The 17022-nt window shown below is 43.1% G+C and overlaps 9 protein-coding genes and 1 long non-coding RNA gene across 17 annotated transcripts; 3 read left to right on the top strand and 7 right to left on the bottom strand.

Moving 5' to 3' along the window:
* The first annotated feature begins 66 nt into the window (after nucleotides 1-66).
* Nucleotides 67-2139, top strand: LOC6544345 (peptide methionine sulfoxide reductase). 5 transcript variants are annotated; one of them, XM_001973052.3, is made up of 4 exons: nucleotides 67-181; nucleotides 1110-1303; nucleotides 1413-1673; nucleotides 1733-2139. In XM_001973052.3, exons 1-4 carry the CDS (start codon nucleotides 131-133, stop codon nucleotides 1965-1967), a joined length of 741 nt encoding a protein of 246 aa, XP_001973088.3. In that variant the 5' UTR covers nucleotides 67-130; the 3' UTR covers nucleotides 1968-2139. The 5 variants fall into 5 exon arrangements, with proteins under 5 accessions (XP_001973088.3, XP_026833072.1, XP_026833073.1 ...); XM_026977271.1 differs by having other exon boundaries at nucleotides 1110-1291; XM_026977272.1 differs by lacking the exon at nucleotides 67-181 and adding an exon at nucleotides 503-585.
* Nucleotides 2140-5415: 3276 nt separating this feature from the next.
* Nucleotides 5416-5978, bottom strand: LOC6544555. The gene has a single exon (XM_001973053.3). The coding sequence runs from the start codon at nucleotides 5898-5900 to the stop codon at nucleotides 5562-5564; it is 339 nt and encodes a 112-aa protein (XP_001973089.1). The 5' UTR covers nucleotides 5901-5978; the 3' UTR covers nucleotides 5416-5561.
* Nucleotides 5979-6356: 378 nt separating this feature from the next.
* LOC6544556 (protein midgut expression 1) lies at nucleotides 6357-8269 on the bottom strand. Of its 2 annotated transcripts, none has more exons than XM_015157571.2 (2): nucleotides 8105-8269; nucleotides 6357-6878 (listed from the first exon to the last, which is right to left on the bottom strand). In XM_015157571.2, the coding sequence occupies exons 1-2, from the start codon at nucleotides 8155-8157 to the stop codon at nucleotides 6680-6682; spliced, it is 252 nt and encodes an 83-aa protein (XP_015013057.1). In that variant the 5' UTR covers nucleotides 8158-8269; the 3' UTR covers nucleotides 6357-6679. The 2 variants fall into 2 exon arrangements, with proteins under 2 accessions (XP_015013057.1, XP_026833464.1); XM_026977663.1 differs by lacking the exon at nucleotides 8105-8269 and adding an exon at nucleotides 7108-7280.
* Nucleotides 7328-8628, top strand: LOC113563936. Its single transcript, XR_003407708.1, has 2 exons — nucleotides 7328-7480; nucleotides 8292-8628. It is a non-coding gene; the product is annotated as an uncharacterized LOC113563936 (long non-coding RNA).
* Nucleotides 8629-8934: 306 nt separating this feature from the next.
* Nucleotides 8935-10224, top strand: LOC6544557 (major royal jelly protein 1). The gene has a single exon (XM_001973055.3). It carries the CDS (start codon nucleotides 9185-9187, stop codon nucleotides 10217-10219), a length of 1035 nt encoding a protein of 344 aa, XP_001973091.1. The 5' UTR covers nucleotides 8935-9184; the 3' UTR covers nucleotides 10220-10224.
* A 53-nt stretch (nucleotides 10225-10277) lies between these two features.
* On the bottom strand, nucleotides 10278-12829 carry LOC6544558 (BAG family molecular chaperone regulator 2). 3 transcript variants are annotated; one of them, XM_001973056.2, is made up of 5 exons: nucleotides 12492-12797; nucleotides 11637-12134; nucleotides 11225-11245; nucleotides 11023-11165; nucleotides 10278-10760 (listed from the first exon to the last, which is right to left on the bottom strand). In XM_001973056.2, exons 2-5 carry the CDS (start codon nucleotides 11900-11902, stop codon nucleotides 10384-10386), a joined length of 807 nt encoding a protein of 268 aa, XP_001973092.2. In that variant the 5' UTR covers nucleotides 11903-12134; nucleotides 12492-12797; the 3' UTR covers nucleotides 10278-10383. The 3 variants fall into 3 exon arrangements, with proteins under 3 accessions (XP_001973092.2, XP_015013056.1, XP_026833356.1); XM_026977555.1 differs by having other exon boundaries at nucleotides 10384-10760; nucleotides 12639-12829; XM_015157570.2 differs by lacking the exon at nucleotides 11637-12134 and having other exon boundaries at nucleotides 10281-10760; nucleotides 12183-12797.
* Nucleotides 12830-13054: 225 nt separating this feature from the next.
* LOC6544559 (probable chitinase 10) lies at nucleotides 13055-14058 on the bottom strand. The gene is made up of 2 exons (XM_001973057.3): nucleotides 13935-14058; nucleotides 13055-13879 (listed from the first exon to the last, which is right to left on the bottom strand). Exons 1-2 carry the CDS (start codon nucleotides 13987-13989, stop codon nucleotides 13062-13064), a joined length of 873 nt encoding a protein of 290 aa, XP_001973093.3. The 5' UTR covers nucleotides 13990-14058; the 3' UTR covers nucleotides 13055-13061.
* A 642-nt stretch (nucleotides 14059-14700) lies between these two features.
* On the bottom strand, nucleotides 14701-15666 carry LOC6544560 (probable chitinase 10). Its single transcript, XM_001973058.2, has 2 exons — nucleotides 14998-15666; nucleotides 14701-14942 (listed from the first exon to the last, which is right to left on the bottom strand). Exons 1-2 carry the CDS (start codon nucleotides 15601-15603, stop codon nucleotides 14724-14726), a joined length of 825 nt encoding a protein of 274 aa, XP_001973094.1. The 5' UTR covers nucleotides 15604-15666; the 3' UTR covers nucleotides 14701-14723.
* An 18-nt stretch (nucleotides 15667-15684) lies between these two features.
* On the bottom strand, nucleotides 15685-16329 carry LOC6544561 (endochitinase). Its single transcript, XM_001973059.3, has one exon. The coding sequence runs from the start codon at nucleotides 16305-16307 to the stop codon at nucleotides 15753-15755; it is 555 nt and encodes a 184-aa protein (XP_001973095.2). The 5' UTR covers nucleotides 16308-16329; the 3' UTR covers nucleotides 15685-15752.
* Nucleotides 16330-16381: 52 nt separating this feature from the next.
* LOC26526019 lies at nucleotides 16382-17001 on the bottom strand. Its single transcript, XM_015158720.2, has one exon. The coding sequence runs from the start codon at nucleotides 16977-16979 to the stop codon at nucleotides 16482-16484; it is 498 nt and encodes a 165-aa protein (XP_015014206.1). The 5' UTR covers nucleotides 16980-17001; the 3' UTR covers nucleotides 16382-16481.
* Nucleotides 17002-17022: the final 21 nt, after the last annotated feature.

A 17022-nucleotide genomic window follows, 5' to 3' on the forward strand; every position in this document is an offset into this window, starting at 1 on the left:
CCTCTCCACACTCGCGTAGAAAGCGGGAGAGGCGGCAGTATAAATTGGACCGACCTTTCTGCAGATGCATCAGTTCAGCCTTAAGTGTTAAGGGCGACACATTAAATAAACAACTTCAACTAGTGAAATCATGTCTCTGACTATTACTTCGAGTGTCACTCATCCCGAGCTCAAGGATCTGGTGAGTAATTGGTGTGATTGGTGCCTAATCCTGTGAACAGTGAATCCTCATGCCCTGCGGTTTAATTAGTCATTTTTAATGTACATTAAATAGTGCTATGACAGCTTAGGAAATATCTGAAGTTAATTGTCTGCCAAATGTGACTAATAAACAGTGCTTTTATTACTTCGTTGTTAAAGAGCCTCAAAGTTTCTTGAACCCCACAAGGCCGAGTGGCCAATTTGGATGTGCCTAGTCACAAAAGCCAGTTTCCGACTCCTAATGCTCAGAATAATTAAAGCACATGCGAACACCTTTTTTGCTGGCTAGGGGAATTTGGTTTGCTTTGGCCAGGTTCAGTTGCTTCCCAACAGTTGAGCAGTTTACACATAACAATGTTTTCGCGACTGTTTCGTAATTTCAAGGCAAGTTTTGGCCGCACAGGACGCATATTTAAATAGATTGAAAGCGGTTAAGCTGGCACCAAGTTAGTCGTTAGCTGTGCGATGTGTGGCGCTGTGAACCAGCGACTTTTACTTTCTTTAAAACGATTTTTCCGTTGACCTTGATTTTGAAATTGATTTTGCAAAAGTGTGCGCGAGGGAGATAGCACTGAATCAGCTGTTCGACAGCTGCAAGTGCAAGGCGAAGAGCGCGAAGACCGGAAAGAGCGAGAGAGCGATTTCAAAAGAGCGCACAAAGTGCATTATTATTTTGCTGACGCCATCAGACGCGAACAAAGTGCCGAAAAAATACTTTAAAACCTCCAAATCCGCCGACTTTTGCATTTATTATACACAATTTTGTGCCTAAAATGCGCTGTTTGCCGGGCTACGGTTACGGTCTAACATTTCTGTTTCTGGTGTGCGCTGAAAACTAAACTAAAATCGAATGTTCAAAGTTGCAGAAATCTGTTGCTCATACTCCCCCTTTCTTCTTCTTCCCCCAGAGCACCGTTCGCAATGAACAAAAGGAACTGAGCATTTCGCCGGTTCACGACGTGAATGTCACCAAAGCCACGGCCACCTTCGGCATGGGCTGCTTCTGGGGCGCAGAATCCCTGTATGGAGCCACCCGTGGGGTGCTGAGGACCACCGTGGGATACGCCGGCGGCAGCTCGGACTTGCCAACGTACCGTAAAATGTGAGGGAGCGAGTATAGAGCATTAATCATCCATGTGTCTTCTTCCACGTCCCTGCATGTTCCATCCCATAATCGTTTCGGATCCGGTACTAACCACCCATCTCAACAGGGGCGATCATACGGAGGTGCTGGAAATCGACTATGACCCCACGGTCATTAGCTTCAAGGAGCTGCTGGAGCTGTTCTGGAACAATCACGAGTATGGGCTGACCACGCCCATCAAGCGGCAGTATGCCTCCTTGATTCTGTACCACGACGAGGAGCAGAAGCAGGTGGCTCACGCCTCCAAATTGGAGGAGCAAGAGCGCCGGGCCCCGGAGGTCATAACCACTGAGATTGCCTCCAAGGAGAACTTCTACCCAGCCGAGGCGTGAGTTTCAACTATGAATATCTGGGTTGCTCGATATGAATTTCCCTGTTCGCCTACAGGTACCACCAGAAGTACAGATTGCAGGGCCACAAGGACCTCGCCTCCTCGCTCAATCTCAGCCCCAAGCTGCTGCAGACCAGCTACGTGGCCACCAAACTGAACGGCTATCTGGCCGGAGTCGGCGGCATCGAGCAGTTCAAGGCGGAGGCGGAGACCATGGGTCTAACGCCCACCCAGCGGCAGTACTGCTACTACCACGTGGAGCAGAACGAGGGCCAGGGTCTCTACTGCTGACATGGCCGTATCTGCATAGACGTTAAGCGTAGATCGTACACCTAGGGGGGTAATTGTATGGATAGTTTGCTTGTTCAAAACAGATTGTGTATTATTTAGACTTAGCAACGCATGAAATATATATGAAACGCATATATAATATTTTATTATAATAAAATCATCTCAAACTCAATGTCAAACTTGATGTACTGGTTTCTGGCTTGAATAACAAGACCGCCACTTGGAGTATTATTTCGCCACAAAGGCAATTAACCTAATTTTGGCTGGCATCTGAACGATACAAATTCTGCAAATACAGACGTAATACAGTAATATGCGACTTGATCCTCCCATGTGCGAAAACAACTTGATAACCAATTGAACAATCTGGCGTGATAAACAGCTTGCAAGTCACATTAAGTTCCTGTCCAGGATCCTGCCTTATCTGCCATTAACACCCGATAACAAATTCGCTGGCTCATCTGTTTGTTCAACTTTAATGAGTTTGCATTGCTGTCAAGATCTGAACGAACTGCTGCTAGAATTATAGAAGGCTATTATATGTTATATAATTCATTTAAATATTTAAAATATTCGCTCTTCAGCAGATTGGCATGCCAATAAATTTATTTCACCCAAGGACAGTAATGTGACTGACCTCTAGCAGTTCGCCATTCTTATAAATAGTATGCGTATACACGTAATGTACACATATTTAGAAATTTATAAGTACAAAATGCGAAAACTATCAGTAGCTTTGTCTAATCATAAACGGTTGGGTAGTTTACACTTAATTTGAGGGTCTATAAATTATTGGCGGTAGTGACTGGCACTAATCGATAGAAAGTAGAAAAATGCACATAGTCATAGGGTGATTAGCGAAAATGAGGAGGATTATATATTTAGTTAGTTTCATTAGACCGCCAGAAAGTGCATTCCAAACTGCGATATATACTGCGTACTTCAACTTAAGTAGTTTATGTGAATACTAAAACAGGAAATACTTCTTGCTACAGAAAACCGAAATATTATTATATTAAATATTAATACCTGCACTACATTACATACAGTAAATAGTTTCTTGGGAGTTCTTCTAAGCTCAATATGTATATTTCACTTTAAAATAACGTATCAGATATGCCAGATACATATGCCATTAAGGAAACGCACATATTGTCCATTGGGTAATTAAAAAATAACAGAAAGGTAAGAAACTTCTTATTAGCATATCATAGAAATGTCTTGAAACTCATTGTAGTCTTGCCTTTCCTGGGTTGACGATTATGGAAACATTCCGGGTACTTGAGTTACGTGTGAACTATAAGATACATAGATACACAGATACACAGATACGTACAAGCAGGCCTTCAACCCAAATTTCGACAGATTTGACCGCTCTTTGCTGTCTCTCTTCCCCAAAGCAAGTAGCACACAAATGGAGCTCCCCATTTCGCCCCACTCGGCCCTCTCTTTCGCTCCAACGCGAGCCGGTTAGCCGCGTGTTTGGCGATAAGTCAAATGGATGGGGCAAATATAGCGAAGCACTTTTTGTTTACAGCTGGTGGAAGATTTAAATTGTTCTTCGTTAAATGATTTCTATATGAAAGAGTGCGTGGAATCGGCTCAAACCGGGTCCATCGGTAGATATCGCTCAAAAGTATCTGATTTTTCAGAAATCATCAAAATCGGAGAGTTTCCCGAGGAGTGGCAAACTTGGTCGATTTGGGGGAGTTACAAAGGAGCTACTTAAATGATTTTTGGCACGCGTATAGACCACTCGCATACACATCAACTGTCCAAATTTGAGCTAAAACCACTGAATACTTTGCCTGTGGCGAATTTTACAAGTTCTTCCGTTATAGTTCGCTTCGCGAAGAAGAAGAGCCGCCTTCACTAGACGCGCTACAGACACAACAGCAACAACTACAACAAGCCCACTACTACAATTCATCCAAAGTTGTTGATGGCGACGATCTATGTACATCTGTATGTACTTATGAGCACATGTATGCACAATGTATGTACATAGCTTTCTCGAATCCGTCGCACGGGCTGATAATAGATTGTTTTATTGGTCGGCTCTGTTAACCGATCAATAATGTTGCACAAGATTTTCCGATCCCACGGGGAAATGGGAGGTCACTGGGGTTTTCACTACAATCCGCAATCTCGGTGATTTGCAATTTAAATGCGTATGAAAGGACGCCGGTACATTTGTATAGTTGCATTGTCATTTTGTTTGGAAATTTACTTCGTTCTAAACTAATTCAGAGCTGCGATTAAGAAGAACTTCAAGTCATGGCACTAGATAAGGTTCTGCTCTTGATTATTCTTAGTACTTTGTACAATTAAAGCAAATTAATAAAGGAGTGATCATTATTTATTATTATTTAAGTATCTGGACCCCAGTGAACTTTAAAATACCTGTAACTATATAGGTACACTCCACATAGTTTTGCCTCGGAGAAAAGCGATTACTCCTAATCCATTTTAGGATTATACGCCGATTTCAAGTGGCCTGCGCTTCATAATTAGTTTTAATCGTTGCTAAGCTGGTTTAAACCTGGCGAGTGTAAGACTATAAAGATAGGACTTCCAGCCCAAATTGCCTCAATCTTAGAGTTGAAGAAGTCGATTAGCACTTAACTGGCAAAGAAGGCCCAAACATTGTCACAGATCATAAACCTGTTCGGTAAAAAAGTGCGTTTTTCAAAGGTTAGAACAATTTTTGACTATGGGTGTATATAAACATAAACCTGTTCGGTAAAAAAGTGCGTTTTGCTATGGTGTATATAAACATAAACCTGTTCGGTAAAAAAGTGCGTTTTTCAAAGGTTAGAACAATTTTTGACTATGGGTGTATATTAACAGCAAAACACACAAAAACTAATTAAAGCAAATCTCCTACTAGAGCTGTTAGTCAAATATTTATTTCAAGTGTATACGCTTAACATTGAAAAATGTCGAAAAAATGTCTATTATTTTATGATCTTTCTACACAATGTCTGCGTCGAATGTATGAAGGTTCGCGTACTAGCTAAGCCTGAGCTACATCTTAATTTTACAAAAGTATTTTATTTAAAATGTTGCCTGCTATGTTAGATTAGCCAGTTATCCGTAAAAGTCTTAAATAATTTTAACTGAATTGATTAGTTGCAATACACTTTAATTACAAAAAGATTTGTAAAATATTTGTTGTTTAATAGACTAAAACTAAAATATCTTAAAAGCATCTGTGATTTTCAATGCATTTTGGATTAACCGGAATTCCGTGGTCACCTATACTTTTTTCCTATCAATATACGAATATAATATTATTTATATTAAACTTTTTAATATTTTAATTAAATTATGTTTTTTGCAGCTTTCATTAAATTTGAAAAGGGGTATTGCATATGGGGCAGACCCAAATGTCTGAGAAAAAGAGCATGTTTCGTGATAAATAAATAGTGAAAATGCACAGCAACAATTAACAGCTATGTGCTAAAGCAAGAATTTGCATTTTTTAATAACGTTATTGGCACACACAACATAGCATACTTAGGTGAGCTTAAAAATAGATCATAGGGAAGCACTTCGATTGGGTAGCTCAACGAACTCGGTGGATAGATGGTATTAAATCCGCAAGGTAAGTCGTCTTTGGGGCCTCAGTCGCTCCTGCTCCGCCCGATCCTTGCGCATCCGCAGGACATCCTCGCCGCGCAGCTCCTTTCGCCTGCCAGGAGACATATCTCCTTTCAGATCGATCTTAGAATCAAGCCTCGGCGACCGACGACATAGCACAAAACTCGCGGAGTCGCTCGCGAACAACTTCTGCTTGCGCAATTGCACACAACGCTTAGGGGTTTCGGAGAACTCCTCGTTCCCAGGATGCCCGTCGTCGTCCCCCATTGCTAACACTTCCTTGAACATTTCCTCGACGGCACTGAAGTACAGCGTGGAATCGGAGGTCATTGTGAACCTGATGCTGCCGAGCAACTGAGACTGAAATTGATTGAAGCCAGTCAGGGAGTCAGGGAACGAGTTTGAAATGCATTTGAACGGACCACCAGACCCTGGACACTTTTCAACCCTCGTCGTTGTTTTGGGCTACCTGATCGTAAGTAATGGTGTACATAAAACTAGGAAAACAGCTGGAGCGGAGGACTGAGGATGGGAGGGGTTCCCTGCTGGCAAACCCTCATCTTAAACACATTCAAACTTCCCTAGCTCGACTGTTTATTAGCGAATTTCTTACATCCATGGCGACATTTTCCCCATTTCCCTGTGAACTTGCAAATAATTACTGAGGCTGCCTTCAAATATAAATATTTCTTAAGGCAGTATGTGAAGATGCTTTAGATTCTTTATACAGCACTTGATATCTTAAATCCCGCTTTACTTTTCTACAAACATTTAATTTTCGTAGTCTTGTTTATGAAGTGAGTGCCATCCTTTTCAATCAAATTTTATTTCTGCCTTATATTGTGAATGCCTTAATAAGTTTCGAGCTTACAGTGAGTCACATTTTCGGGGCGACAACGTTATCTATATTTTTAAAGAACGCAAAAATTGCCCATTTAATTGAGACCCAAACTATCTATAGATAGGAAAAAATCCCATAAGGAGCATCCGACGCGATTAGATTAAGACATGTACTGAACGGCTTTGGTTATTGGTTCGTTCCGATTTCGATTTTGATTTCGACGGTGCTATTATTAACATGGCCTATAGTATAAATTCAAGTCCGCAGATCAGTATTCCTTGCTGAAGTAGTCGCGAATGCTGCGCTTCACAATGGGCGCCAGTTGGGCGACCTGCTTCTGCACTTCGTCCGTGTTCTTATCCTTGTGATAGAAGACCGTGAAGTAGACAATCAGGCCGATAACCACGACCATCAGAAGCGCGGAAAACACGATGCTCAGCAGCATCTTGCAGGCGCAGGAACAGCAGCTGCAAAGATATGGGAAAATCTGATTAGGAAAGTTTACATGGAAACCTAATAACTGATCAAGTTGTCGAATCAGATCAGACTAAATACATAGGATGGACACACATTGCTGACCAAGTCTTGTGAACGATATTAGCGCCTAAATGGGCTTTAACCTCCGGTCAGCACCTTCCACATATAGCCTTATATATTTGCATTCGATCGGTGAGTCAGAAGGCAATGGAAACTTACCAGCAAACCACTTTGCCGGGACATTTGAGGCATTCACAGAGAGCGTTGCACATGGTGATGACGGTTTTGGGTTAATATTTGTAGATATACAATATGTTTCCGACCCTCGATGCGTTGTTGACCAACACAAAGTATTAACTGAAGGGGTAACAGTCATCGACCGCATTTGGGGTCTACAGGTATGGAAACCTCTAATCATATCGGGCCAAATAACAAACTGATAACGAGTCCGCTACAATTATCACGACGCGAGTGACAAAAGTGGGTGATAGGTTTTGGAAAAAGAGAGCTTACAATCTTTCCATTCGAACGAGGTATCGGTATCACATTATCCATCACTGGGAACTGTTAACTGCACCAGATTAAAATACAGGTAAAGCAAATTCTTTTACACATCTCGAGTGAAGGGGGACTGATCGTAATACCTATCATATAAGTGAAATATTACAAAGACAATTAGTGTAAGCGCGACGAGAACCACAATGACTACGATTAGGCGTCGATTCCAGCACATAACTGCCTACATTAGATTTTATTAACTTATTTATTTAGTTACAAAAAACAAGGAATTTGATTAGGGTCGCAAAGGTAGATGAATGTTTAACTAGAGTAGAGCGCAGTGTATTCGTGACAAAGACAAATGGTTTTGTGCGGGGTAAGATATGTCTCATCCGTTCTAGATTGATTAAAGACAACCATCTACTGTGTGGCAAAGGAAGGGGTTTTTTCCAACCTCAAGCTTTCTATTTTTAAAGCATTACTGAGCAGGAAACAATATACCTGTTAGCATTGATAAACCCTGGTAAAAGCTTTCTAGAATTGCTGCCCAACTTGAAGAGTACAGTAATGCTTCGAGGATTTAGCAATCTCTACCAAAAACCTTTTAGCTGATAGTGGCATGTTGTCAATTAAGCTGCAAATACCAGGAATGGTACTCGAACCTTATATATGGTGAAACGCTAATATTCGACAAAGTCAATAACCGACGGAAACTTACCAGCAAAGTACTTTTCCAGGACATTTAAGGCATTCACAAATAGCGTTGCACATGATGATAATCCTTGATTAACGTGTGGTAGTTCCAGAAATTGACTTTTAGCCAAGCTGTTCCGTATTTCGATCTGATCTTGACCAACCCAAATGGATAACTGACTCTACGAGTGGTGCCATTTTTCCCATTTCAGCGTGAAAATAATGAAAAGCTCTCAACCTACTGATGGAAAAAGAGAGAACCCAATAAAGATTCGGCTATAATCAATAAAATCTGAAGAGAGGTGAAAAGCTTACCTTTTTTCGAAGTGGGAGGATTTGTTATGGATCGTTTTTGCAACAAAATATGCAAGATATTTCAATTCGAAAAACTCGAAACACATAGGCAACAATTCTAAATAAATTAGTACTTATAAGCAAACACAATTCCTTATCAGCCATGGTAAATGCTTTATAACATTGTTAACTTACTAATTTATAATGATTGAGAAACAATAGCTTCAAAAAATATAAATGTACCTACAACAGAAAGCAATGATTGATCCGTCGGGGGTTTACAAAAGGAGAATGTGTAATCTATAGGCAATCTTTATAATGGCTTGAAAAATCTGACAGGGTTTTATTACTGTTCAGGTGAAGAAACACTAGCTAACATGGAGGTAATGTTAAAACCAAGCACTTAAGGTAGGTTCAATGCTTAAGAACCTTATCAATATTATTAAGGCAGCCTAAAATGCACAGCGTTTATTTTAAATAACTACAGGTTATCTGGTGCTTTAAAAATCCAATCATTTTCCTGTGGTCAACTGCGATATATTTTGAAAGATATGCCATATATTTCGACTCACTTTAGGGGAACTGTGCCATGATTTGAAAATTTGGCTTCAATGGCAAGCTTGTTTCGCTTGCAAGTAAATAGGAATAAGAGAAGCACTCCAATGCTGGTTCCCATTAATGCAGGTCGCCGATACTCGGCGACACCCGATCCCAACTGCTGATGTAGACACTTTGGTGGACTTCTTTGCCGGCACTTACAACGTAAGCAGAGTTCTCTAGCCCTAAGCTCAGTCTGAATTCGCGTTTAAAGATGGTCACACAAGTGGTCCTCGGCTTGGGCTTTCTCATTGCTGGTCTAGTTTTGGCCACTGACGCCTGGCTGTTATCCGAATCCGGGTTGAACGAGTCCAGTTACAAAGTCCGTCACCTGTCAATGCACTTTCCGCGAGTGTTCCTCAGCGTAAATGTAGAAGGAAACGATGCTCCCACTTTGATCGAGGCGCAATGGCCGGTTTCCTATTTTCCCATGCCCACCGTCGTCTTTCCGCACAGCGAAGTTCATTCCATGGGCGATCATGAGGATTGCTCCCTGGTGCAGCAGGCCCACTGGTCCCAGGTGGATGCACTGAGTCGGCTGTGGGTCATGGACATCGGATTTCCCGGCAGCACGTGCTCGCCCCGTTTGTTTGTCTTCGATCTGATGCGCAACAACGCGGAGCTATTGAGAATCGACTGTGGGCATCATATCGGAGCTAATGACACCCAATTTCTGACTGTCCAAATGGGGCCCAAGGGTCCGGGATGTGAGCACGAGCGCCACATTTACTTCATCCTAGGAAAGGCACCAGAAATTCTCGCCTACGACATCCTTGAGCAGACGTGGCACCGCTTTTCCTTAGAGAGCAATAAGTACGAGAATATGAACCAATCGTTTCCCATCAAGCCGGTGGATTTCACCTTCGGTATTCAAGGGGAACTCATCCTGTCCGACCAGGATGGCGACCTATACAGCACAGTGGACAGGCTGCAAGTTGAAGGCGAATTAAAAAGCGAATTGGCAAGCAACTCGATACACAGTAGCATTAAACTCACACATTTGGGCAGTCTTCTGGGCAGCAGTCGCAGCATGATCGTGGACAATTTCGGAACCTTGTACTATGTAATCCCCAAATTCGGAGCTGTTGTACGATGTGCCAAACTAGCCAACATCACAGCCGAGGGCAACGAAATCATATATCTCACGTCGAAGAACATCCAGCAGATTTTCTTCACCTCCAATGATGCGTTATGGGTCCTAAGTGATCGGGTCTTGAATGCGAAGGACATGTGCTTTGCCAGCTTATAACATTTAGTTGTAATCTAAATATTTAAATTATATTACGCTTAATTCAAACACTGCTGGCCTAGTGTATATGCTTTGTTTATTATTCGTTTCATCCGGCTTGGTGATGTATTTCGTTTGGTTTGATAATAATGCTATGAATAGTTAATGGCCCAAAAACAATTAAATTAATGGCTAACAGTTTGCTTATTCAGATAACCCATTAAGGCTTGGAGCCGCTTCTTGATGTTCTTCTGATCGTCCAGAGTGCAGCCGAGCAGAACGCTCTCGAATTTCTTATCGATGGGCCCGGCATCGGCCTCGGGCACAGTGTCCATGTGCCCGGATGGATCCATTGAGCTGCTGCAGCAGGCGTTTAAGTACAACTGGCATCGTTGGCGTCCGATCACGGGATCACCCATTTTGATCATGTTGTCGATCAATGCATTTATCTGGCTGAGGGAATCCTCCTGAGAGTTGTCCCGCACAGTGCGCACATTTAGCTCGACGGTGCCCAAACGGGAGCTAACCCGCTGTATGTACAAAATGATCTCCTCTCGTTCAGCTGGAAAAGAAGATCAATTAGTTCGCAGCCAACTATGATTGGGAGATAAACTTCATTGGTTAATGGTAACCATTGATGCAATGCAAATTGCATGCAGAAGTGGCAAACACATTTTTGTGTTTTTATGCCTGTCTGGTTTTCAAATAAAGCTGCACTAGACACTCGTGGTACTTTTAAATAGAAATCTATAAGCTCATTTCACGTGAATCTCATGAATTATGATGGTGCAATTAAGTTTAAGGAATTACCGCCAATTACTCACCCTCGCTCATGTTCTGCATCATTTCGTTGCTCTTGATCAGATCCATGGACATCAAAAGGTAGTCTTTCTTCTCCTGCAGGTTGAGTGCATCCTTGCGCAGCTTCTCCACACGTGCATCCAAATTATCCAGTATGGTGACGAATCTGCGAGTCACTCAAAGGTTAGTCATTACCCTAATGGTTATTATAAATTCAAGATTTACCTCTCGCTGGCGTTAAATGGTCTGTCACATGTCGGTTAAGTGTGATTGCGGTTCAGTGGTTAAGTCATGAAACGAGACAAGCAACGTTAGAGTGTTAGATCGCTCTGCTACAGATCGACTGACCACTTATAGAGCTACGAAATTATAACCAGAATAGGTCTACAAGAAAAGGCGCTCGCACACAAAGCTCTTTTTGGAGTTGTGTGGGCGTTCGCGGCAGATACTTTAAGCTATCACCTTTAGGCTATTACTACTATGGAACAAAAGAATCGAATGAAGCTGGTAGCTGGTAGTGTGAAGAAGTAATAGATAAGAAAATATAACTTTTGTTTCGCTACGAGGTTGTGTGAATGTAAACGGTATAGTTTTGGTTTCGTGTCTGATTTGGTTTTAGTTATGATGAAATAACAACCTGTCCAGCGCTCTACTGTCGTCGACGAGTCCGTAGGAGCTGTTCCCGCCATTGCCACCTCCTCCGGATCCGGCCGTGGATGTGGAGGCCATGGCACCGGCCCTCAGGTCTTGCAAATAATCAAAATTCATGGATGCCTCCGAGTGGTAATCGCTGGGCGAGATCTGCTGCAACTGCTGGCGTTGAGCACTATCGTGGTGGTGGTGATTCCGGGTCTGGAGATGAGTGTCACTGGTTTCCTGCGCTGTTGGCGCATCAACTTCCATATCCTGCGGCTGATCCAGATTTGATTCAAACCTGCCGCCCTCCAAAAAGCCGGACAAGTGTATGTCACCCAAGATGGTTGCTTAGCTGCCTACTGTTTCGTTTTGGTTTTTGGTTTTTAATTTTTAGCCGCTTTGCTTGCTACTTGTTTGGAATGTCTTTAGCTTTTTTCGAGTGGGTGTCGAAGTGTTTGATGCTGTTGCTTAGTTAGCTTAATTTTATCTGTTTCTGAAGCTGCAATAAGAGAGAAAGAGGAAGCGTGAATGCCCAGAATTCAATTACCTATCTGAGTGTGGGCTGTGAACAGAGCCTGCTTCCATCCAGGAGGCCTCAAAGCCATCATTGGACTCGGGTGTCTCGGCGTCTATATCTGCCGGATATCGGGGTATTATCTCCGACTCCTTGGTGGGCGGCGGCGGGGGCGTGTCCGTCTCGCAGCGACGCCGTTTCCGAAAAATACCTCGCAAATTCTCCAACATCCCGGCTGAAACCACCAACTCTCTAGAAGATTCCGCCCAATTCTCAGGCTTTCTTGTGGCAACCGCTGTCTAGAAGAATCCCGGGTGGCTGTTTCGGATTTGCATACATTACCTGCCGCCCGGAACTCGAAGGTGCACCACCGTAATGCGCCTTTAGCCCGATACAAATTTATTGTTGATTTTTCGAGCTGGGCAGTTTGAGTGCGATGACGGGAAAATAGTGTGTTTCGAGATAGTTCGTAGACACAGCTTAAGTTACTTGCGCTTGCTTCATTGTGGAGCACCCGGGCTGTTTACTTCGAGGGACAATCGAATATTTCGCTTTGCTTATATATAGATAAGTATAAATATGATTAATTTAACATTATATTGTGGGATTTGTATGACCGCGATTGAATACCAGAAAAATAACAGTGGCAAAATAATAAGCGGTATCGAAATCGATGCGTCGGATATCGATGTCGAAAAATAGTGTGTACACATTAGTTGGGGTTTTACTTGTAATCGGCGCGAGTTTTTAAATCTAATAATGGTTATAAAGTTAAAGCCAATGAAAAACTCGTTTTATTTATTTTTAGTTCTACCTAACATGTTCTTATATTCGTAATTGTTAAACAAACCCCTTAAATAGAGTTAATATTCCGCAAAGTTGAAAATGTGTGCACAAAATAAATTAAGACGTCTATTTTATTAGTGGCACCAAATTTAAATCTAGCACGCACTGAGCTGTACGCGACCATTGACAACTTTTTGTGGCAATATCGAAGAAATAATAGAAGGGACATTGCTGCAGGCTGGCGTGTCCTTTAACGCAATAGATGAAGAACTCGCATCGCTGCATATGGGGATACAAATGCTGGCCGTAGGCGGGGCAGTGGATGAGATCACTCGATATGGAGGAGCCAGCCGATGGGAAACTGGGGCTCCCGTTCGATGGTATATCCCCCTGACCACCAACGGTGCATTGGGCTTTCTCCGGAATGTCGCATTTCCCCGTCAATGCATTCCAGTGCAATTGCGAGCTGCACTCCTGCAAAATCGCCTGTCCATAGTAGCAGATATAGTACTTTCTGCAACTACTAGAACTGCCGACATAGACAATTCTGTCGCTGGATTGTTGTTGGTTCATTAACGTGGAGCAATAGGTGGCGGCATCCGTGACCATGTCATTAGGATCTCCATCACCATTTCCAGCTTCGAGTGGAGGATTCTCCATGCCATCCGTGCCATTTCTGCACTTTACATTTGCCGCCGAATCGCAGAGCCTGCTCTCCGTATTGAAGAGCATCGTTGGTGGACAGGAAGCCAGGATAGCATCCCCATTCTCAACGCACAGGTAAAACATATGGCAATCCTCCGCATGCTCCACAAACTCACCAACCAAATGATTGGCACAAAATATACTCCCACTTTGCCTGATGGTCACCGAGTTTGTGGGCTTGGATGGACTCCAAGCTTTTTGCGCTGTGGCCAGCAAACAGCTCACCATCAAATAGAAAGCTGGAAAACAATAGTTTCTCATCATAAGATTATTTTGAAAATGCATTTTACTAACCCGTATTAAGCATCATCTTGTGTTCTTTCGTCAGACTCCAGTAGAGCGCAGTCATAGTCTAATTTCGTAATGGCCGGAGAACTTGGCATATATGTGATACATTCGGCGCCAAGATACAGCCGAAAATGAGGCTCAATATCAGAAAATTAACATTTTCCACTGCTTGTAGAAGAAGTTGATAAGGCTTCTGTATTTGGTTGTGTCAAAAGGAAATATGGTTCCCTTTCCTCACAGTCAACCGATACCATATCTCGAATTGGCACAGAGATACATCTTTAATACTGGATTTTTAATTTTTAAACCTGGTGAAAAAGGTGAATGGGAAGCCGTGTTTGGCTTGGAAGTTGATTAGTTGATATCACGACATTTGTTGTCCTTGTAAGGAAAATATTATCGTATCGGTCAAATTGTTATGTTTTAGATCGAAGGTTGCTCTATTTTTTCAGCCATTTTAGCAAATGTTCCGATTCAAGGTTCCTATTTTGCAGAGATACGAAAGAGTTGCTTGATATCACCTGATAAATTTAGGAATGAGTCAAGGTCGGCTGTTTTTCTTGATACTTTGACAAATAAGTTTAACTGACTACCCAGTTGTAGAAGGTTAGACTTAAATTTTGTGTGCTATTTTAATTTCCGCTCTCAGCATTAAAATATACGATATACGATCATACAAAATATACGATACGATGAAAACCTAGCTTTTAAAATCCCCAATGGCTTATAGCTTTCTACAAGGCAATTAAATAAATAAATTTTCGTTTTTTGTATAAATATGGTACGAGTATGTATTTAATAAATTTTCATTTGCATCTGCAGTTTGTTGTAGCACTTGGCTTGGCCTAGTGCTACACAGGATCGCTTCTCGTAGTCCCATCCGTAGAAGAAAGGACACTGCTGGACCATCAGATATCCGGAACGACACTGGTAAAAGTAATTGCAGTTGTCGGAATGCGGATAAACATCGATGACATGTCGCTTACACTGCTCCCTGGGATTATAAGCCGTGGCCTGTAAGTGATTTATTAGACAAATGATAAGATACCACATATTGTAGTTAGCCCACCAAACACCTGACGTTTTCGGGATGATCGCATTTTCCAGTGCGCCAATTAAAGTGCAAACTGGTGGCGCAACTCATGGGGAGTGCCTCACCGCGATAGCAAATGTAATAATCTGAACAGGAGTTCTGATTTGGCAGCAATGCGATACGATTCCGATTATCCAGTTGCGGGCACACATTGGTCACAACAATCTCTATGCCAGCCGATACGGATGTCGTATTGGTGGCTCCACTTTGATTGACTGATGGGCGTAATGTGACCACTGCTGACGGACTCAATGTGCTGATTACAACTGTGGACATCGTACTGGACTCCGAGGTAATCTCCGTTGCGCTGTCGGTTGTATTTTCCCTTTGCACCTCCGCTCCCGTGCGACAATCAAAATCGCCCATGGGCTCGCACATTTCCATATCTTGACTGAAGTATTCGCCATCCTCGCACTCGCCATCGTATGACTCATCGCCGTTGCAGAAGATGTAGTGTGCGCAACTCTTGGGCGAAGTAACAAAGGACAGGTTGTTACCATCGGTGCACTCATCGAAAATATCCGCTCGGCTGGGGCCCAGGAAAAGTAGGGACACCCAGATGGCTCCAAACACTCGAAGCATGTTCTCTGCTCAATCTGAAATGGTAAACTGATCGATTTCGTATGCAAACCTTTGGGGTGTTCTTATTACCGCGCCTTATCAGAAAATAATTTGCCCCCGAACACGCTTTTGATAATTGCTTTATTACAGACTCCGCTCCGATATGAATCTTACAAACGTAAGCCCCAGGAACGATTGGGTTTTGTGGCAACGCACTGGCCCTGGGTGCCATCGAAGTGGAAATTCTGTGGGCACTGCTGGAGCAGTAGGAAACCGGAAATACACTGATAATAGTAGTGGCTGTTTGCCGGATAGGGATAGACCCCATTCCTTCTACTCGTCTTGCAGATGACATAGACATCGGCACTCGGAAACGGGGTGCTAGTTGGAGCTACAGTAGTCGTTGAGGGCGTGGCGGAAGCTAAAGTAGAGGTGGTGTTGACAGGTTCTTGGGATGGCGCTCTTTCCGTGGTGGTTTCTGCAGGCCTTGAGGTGGTAACTGGCGTGATAGCTACAGTGGCATAACACTCGACCGCCTCCCGACAATCCCCATTGCAGTAGTAGGAATCATCTCCATCGCAGTGAACGAACTCACTGCACTCCTGGTTCTCATTGGCCACCTTATTGATGATCACACCCTTGCACTCCTCGAGGAAAACCGCCTGCACCTGCAACCAGGGGTAACCAGGTAGCAGGCAGGCCAAGACTAACGACAATTGCCACATTCAATAGGCTTTCAACTGCCTCATCGCTGAGATCAGCGCCTCCTTTATAGGTGGAAATGCGGTGCGGCTGCTTCGTTGTTTTCTGATAAGACTCTAAATTCATTTTATTTTCTAGCTATAATGGTTTAATTTGACACGACAAGAGGCTTGATTAAAAGTGCTGTGCGACTATTTTCACCTTAAGACACAATCTCTGGAGCTGCGTTTGCGACCACCACAAGCTCCAGTCTCGGGATCGAATGCATAGCCAATTGGACATTGCTCCACCAGTAGAAAGCCATCGACGCAGTAGTAGAAGTAGTTACAATTCTGCGGATAGCTGAATCTCTTGGTAACACCCTGACGACACGCTCGCCGGATATCGGCTGGTGAAACAGTTGTGGAGGCGGTGGTGACCACAACTGGAGTTGTGATGATGGGTGGCACTGTTGAAGTATCCACCGGAACTATGTCGCCACAGGTGAAGTTGGCATTGCAGGTCGTGTTGTCCGTGCAAAACATCGAGTTCTGGCCATTGCAATTGATGAAGGAGTAACTGCAGTTGGATCGCGTATTGTTGATAAGTCCATTCTGACCACTGCACTCGGGTATGTTTAGTCCATTGACTCCCCACACAACGAGAATCAGCCCGTAAACGATCAGTGGCAGTTCCAAGCGCAAAGATTGCTGCATTCTCGATCTTTGTGGGGTTTGTGGATACTTGTGGTGGTGGGCT

Source organism: Drosophila erecta, unplaced genomic scaffold (genome assembly GCF_003286155.1).
Source record: "Drosophila erecta strain 14021-0224.00,06,07 unplaced genomic scaffold, DereRS2 tig00000021-arrow-pilon, whole genome shotgun sequence".
Taxonomy (NCBI): Eukaryota; Metazoa; Arthropoda; class Insecta; order Diptera; family Drosophilidae; genus Drosophila; species Drosophila erecta.

Bases quoted from the DNA above. Each gene is read 5' to 3' on its own strand.
- LOC6544561 (XM_001973059.3), bottom strand. From the start codon at position 16,307: ATGTGGCAATTGTCGTTAGTCTTGGCCTGCCTGCTACCTGGTTACCCC.
- LOC6544557 (XM_001973055.3), top strand. From the start codon at position 9,185: ATGGTCACACAAGTGGTCCTCGGCTTGGGCTTTCTCATTGCTGGTCTA.
- LOC6544560 (XM_001973058.2), bottom strand. From the start codon at position 15,603: ATGCTTCGAGTGTTTGGAGCCATCTGGGTGTCCCTACTTTTCCTGGGC. The intron at 14,943-14,997 runs GTGGGCTAACTA...AATCACTTACAG, and splicing joins CCGAAAACGTCAGGTGTTTG to GCCACGGCTTATAATCCCAG.
- LOC6544555 (XM_001973053.3), bottom strand. From the start codon at position 5,900: ATGACCTCCGATTCCACGCTGTACTTCAGTGCCGTCGAGGAAATGTTC.
- LOC6544559 (XM_001973057.3), bottom strand. From the start codon at position 13,989: ATGACTGCGCTCTACTGGAGTCTGACGAAAGAACACAAGATGATGCTT. The intron at 13,880-13,934 runs GTTAGTAAAATG...ATTGTTTTCCAG, and splicing joins CAAGATGATGCTTAATACGG to CTTTCTATTTGATGGTGAGC.
- LOC6544558 (XM_001973056.2), bottom strand. From the start codon at position 11,902: ATGGAAGTTGATGCGCCAACAGCGCAGGAAACCAGTGACACTCATCTC. The intron at 11,246-11,636 runs GTTGTTATTTCA...GACATGTGACAG, and splicing joins GACAGTAGAGCGCTGGACAG to ACCATTTAACGCCAGCGAGA. The intron at 10,761-11,022 runs GTGAGTAATTGG...CTTCTTTTCCAG, and splicing joins GATGCAGAACATGAGCGAGG to CTGAACGAGAGGAGATCATT.
- LOC6544556 (XM_015157571.2), bottom strand. From the start codon at position 8,157: ATGTGCAACGCTATTTGTGAATGCCTTAAATGTCCTGGAAAAGTACTT. The intron at 6,879-8,104 runs GTAAGTTTCCGT...ATATCTTTGCAG, and splicing joins CCTGGAAAAGTACTTTGCTG to CTGCTGTTCCTGCGCCTGCA.
- LOC26526019 (XM_015158720.2), bottom strand. From the start codon at position 16,979: ATGCAGCAATCTTTGCGCTTGGAACTGCCACTGATCGTTTACGGGCTG.
- LOC6544345 (XM_001973052.3), top strand. From the start codon at position 131: ATGTCTCTGACTATTACTTCGAGTGTCACTCATCCCGAGCTCAAGGAT. The intron at 1,304-1,412 runs GTGAGGGAGCGA...CCATCTCAACAG, and splicing joins TTGCCAACGTACCGTAAAAT to GGGCGATCATACGGAGGTGC. The intron at 1,674-1,732 runs GTGAGTTTCAAC...GTTCGCCTACAG, and splicing joins AACTTCTACCCAGCCGAGGC to GTACCACCAGAAGTACAGAT.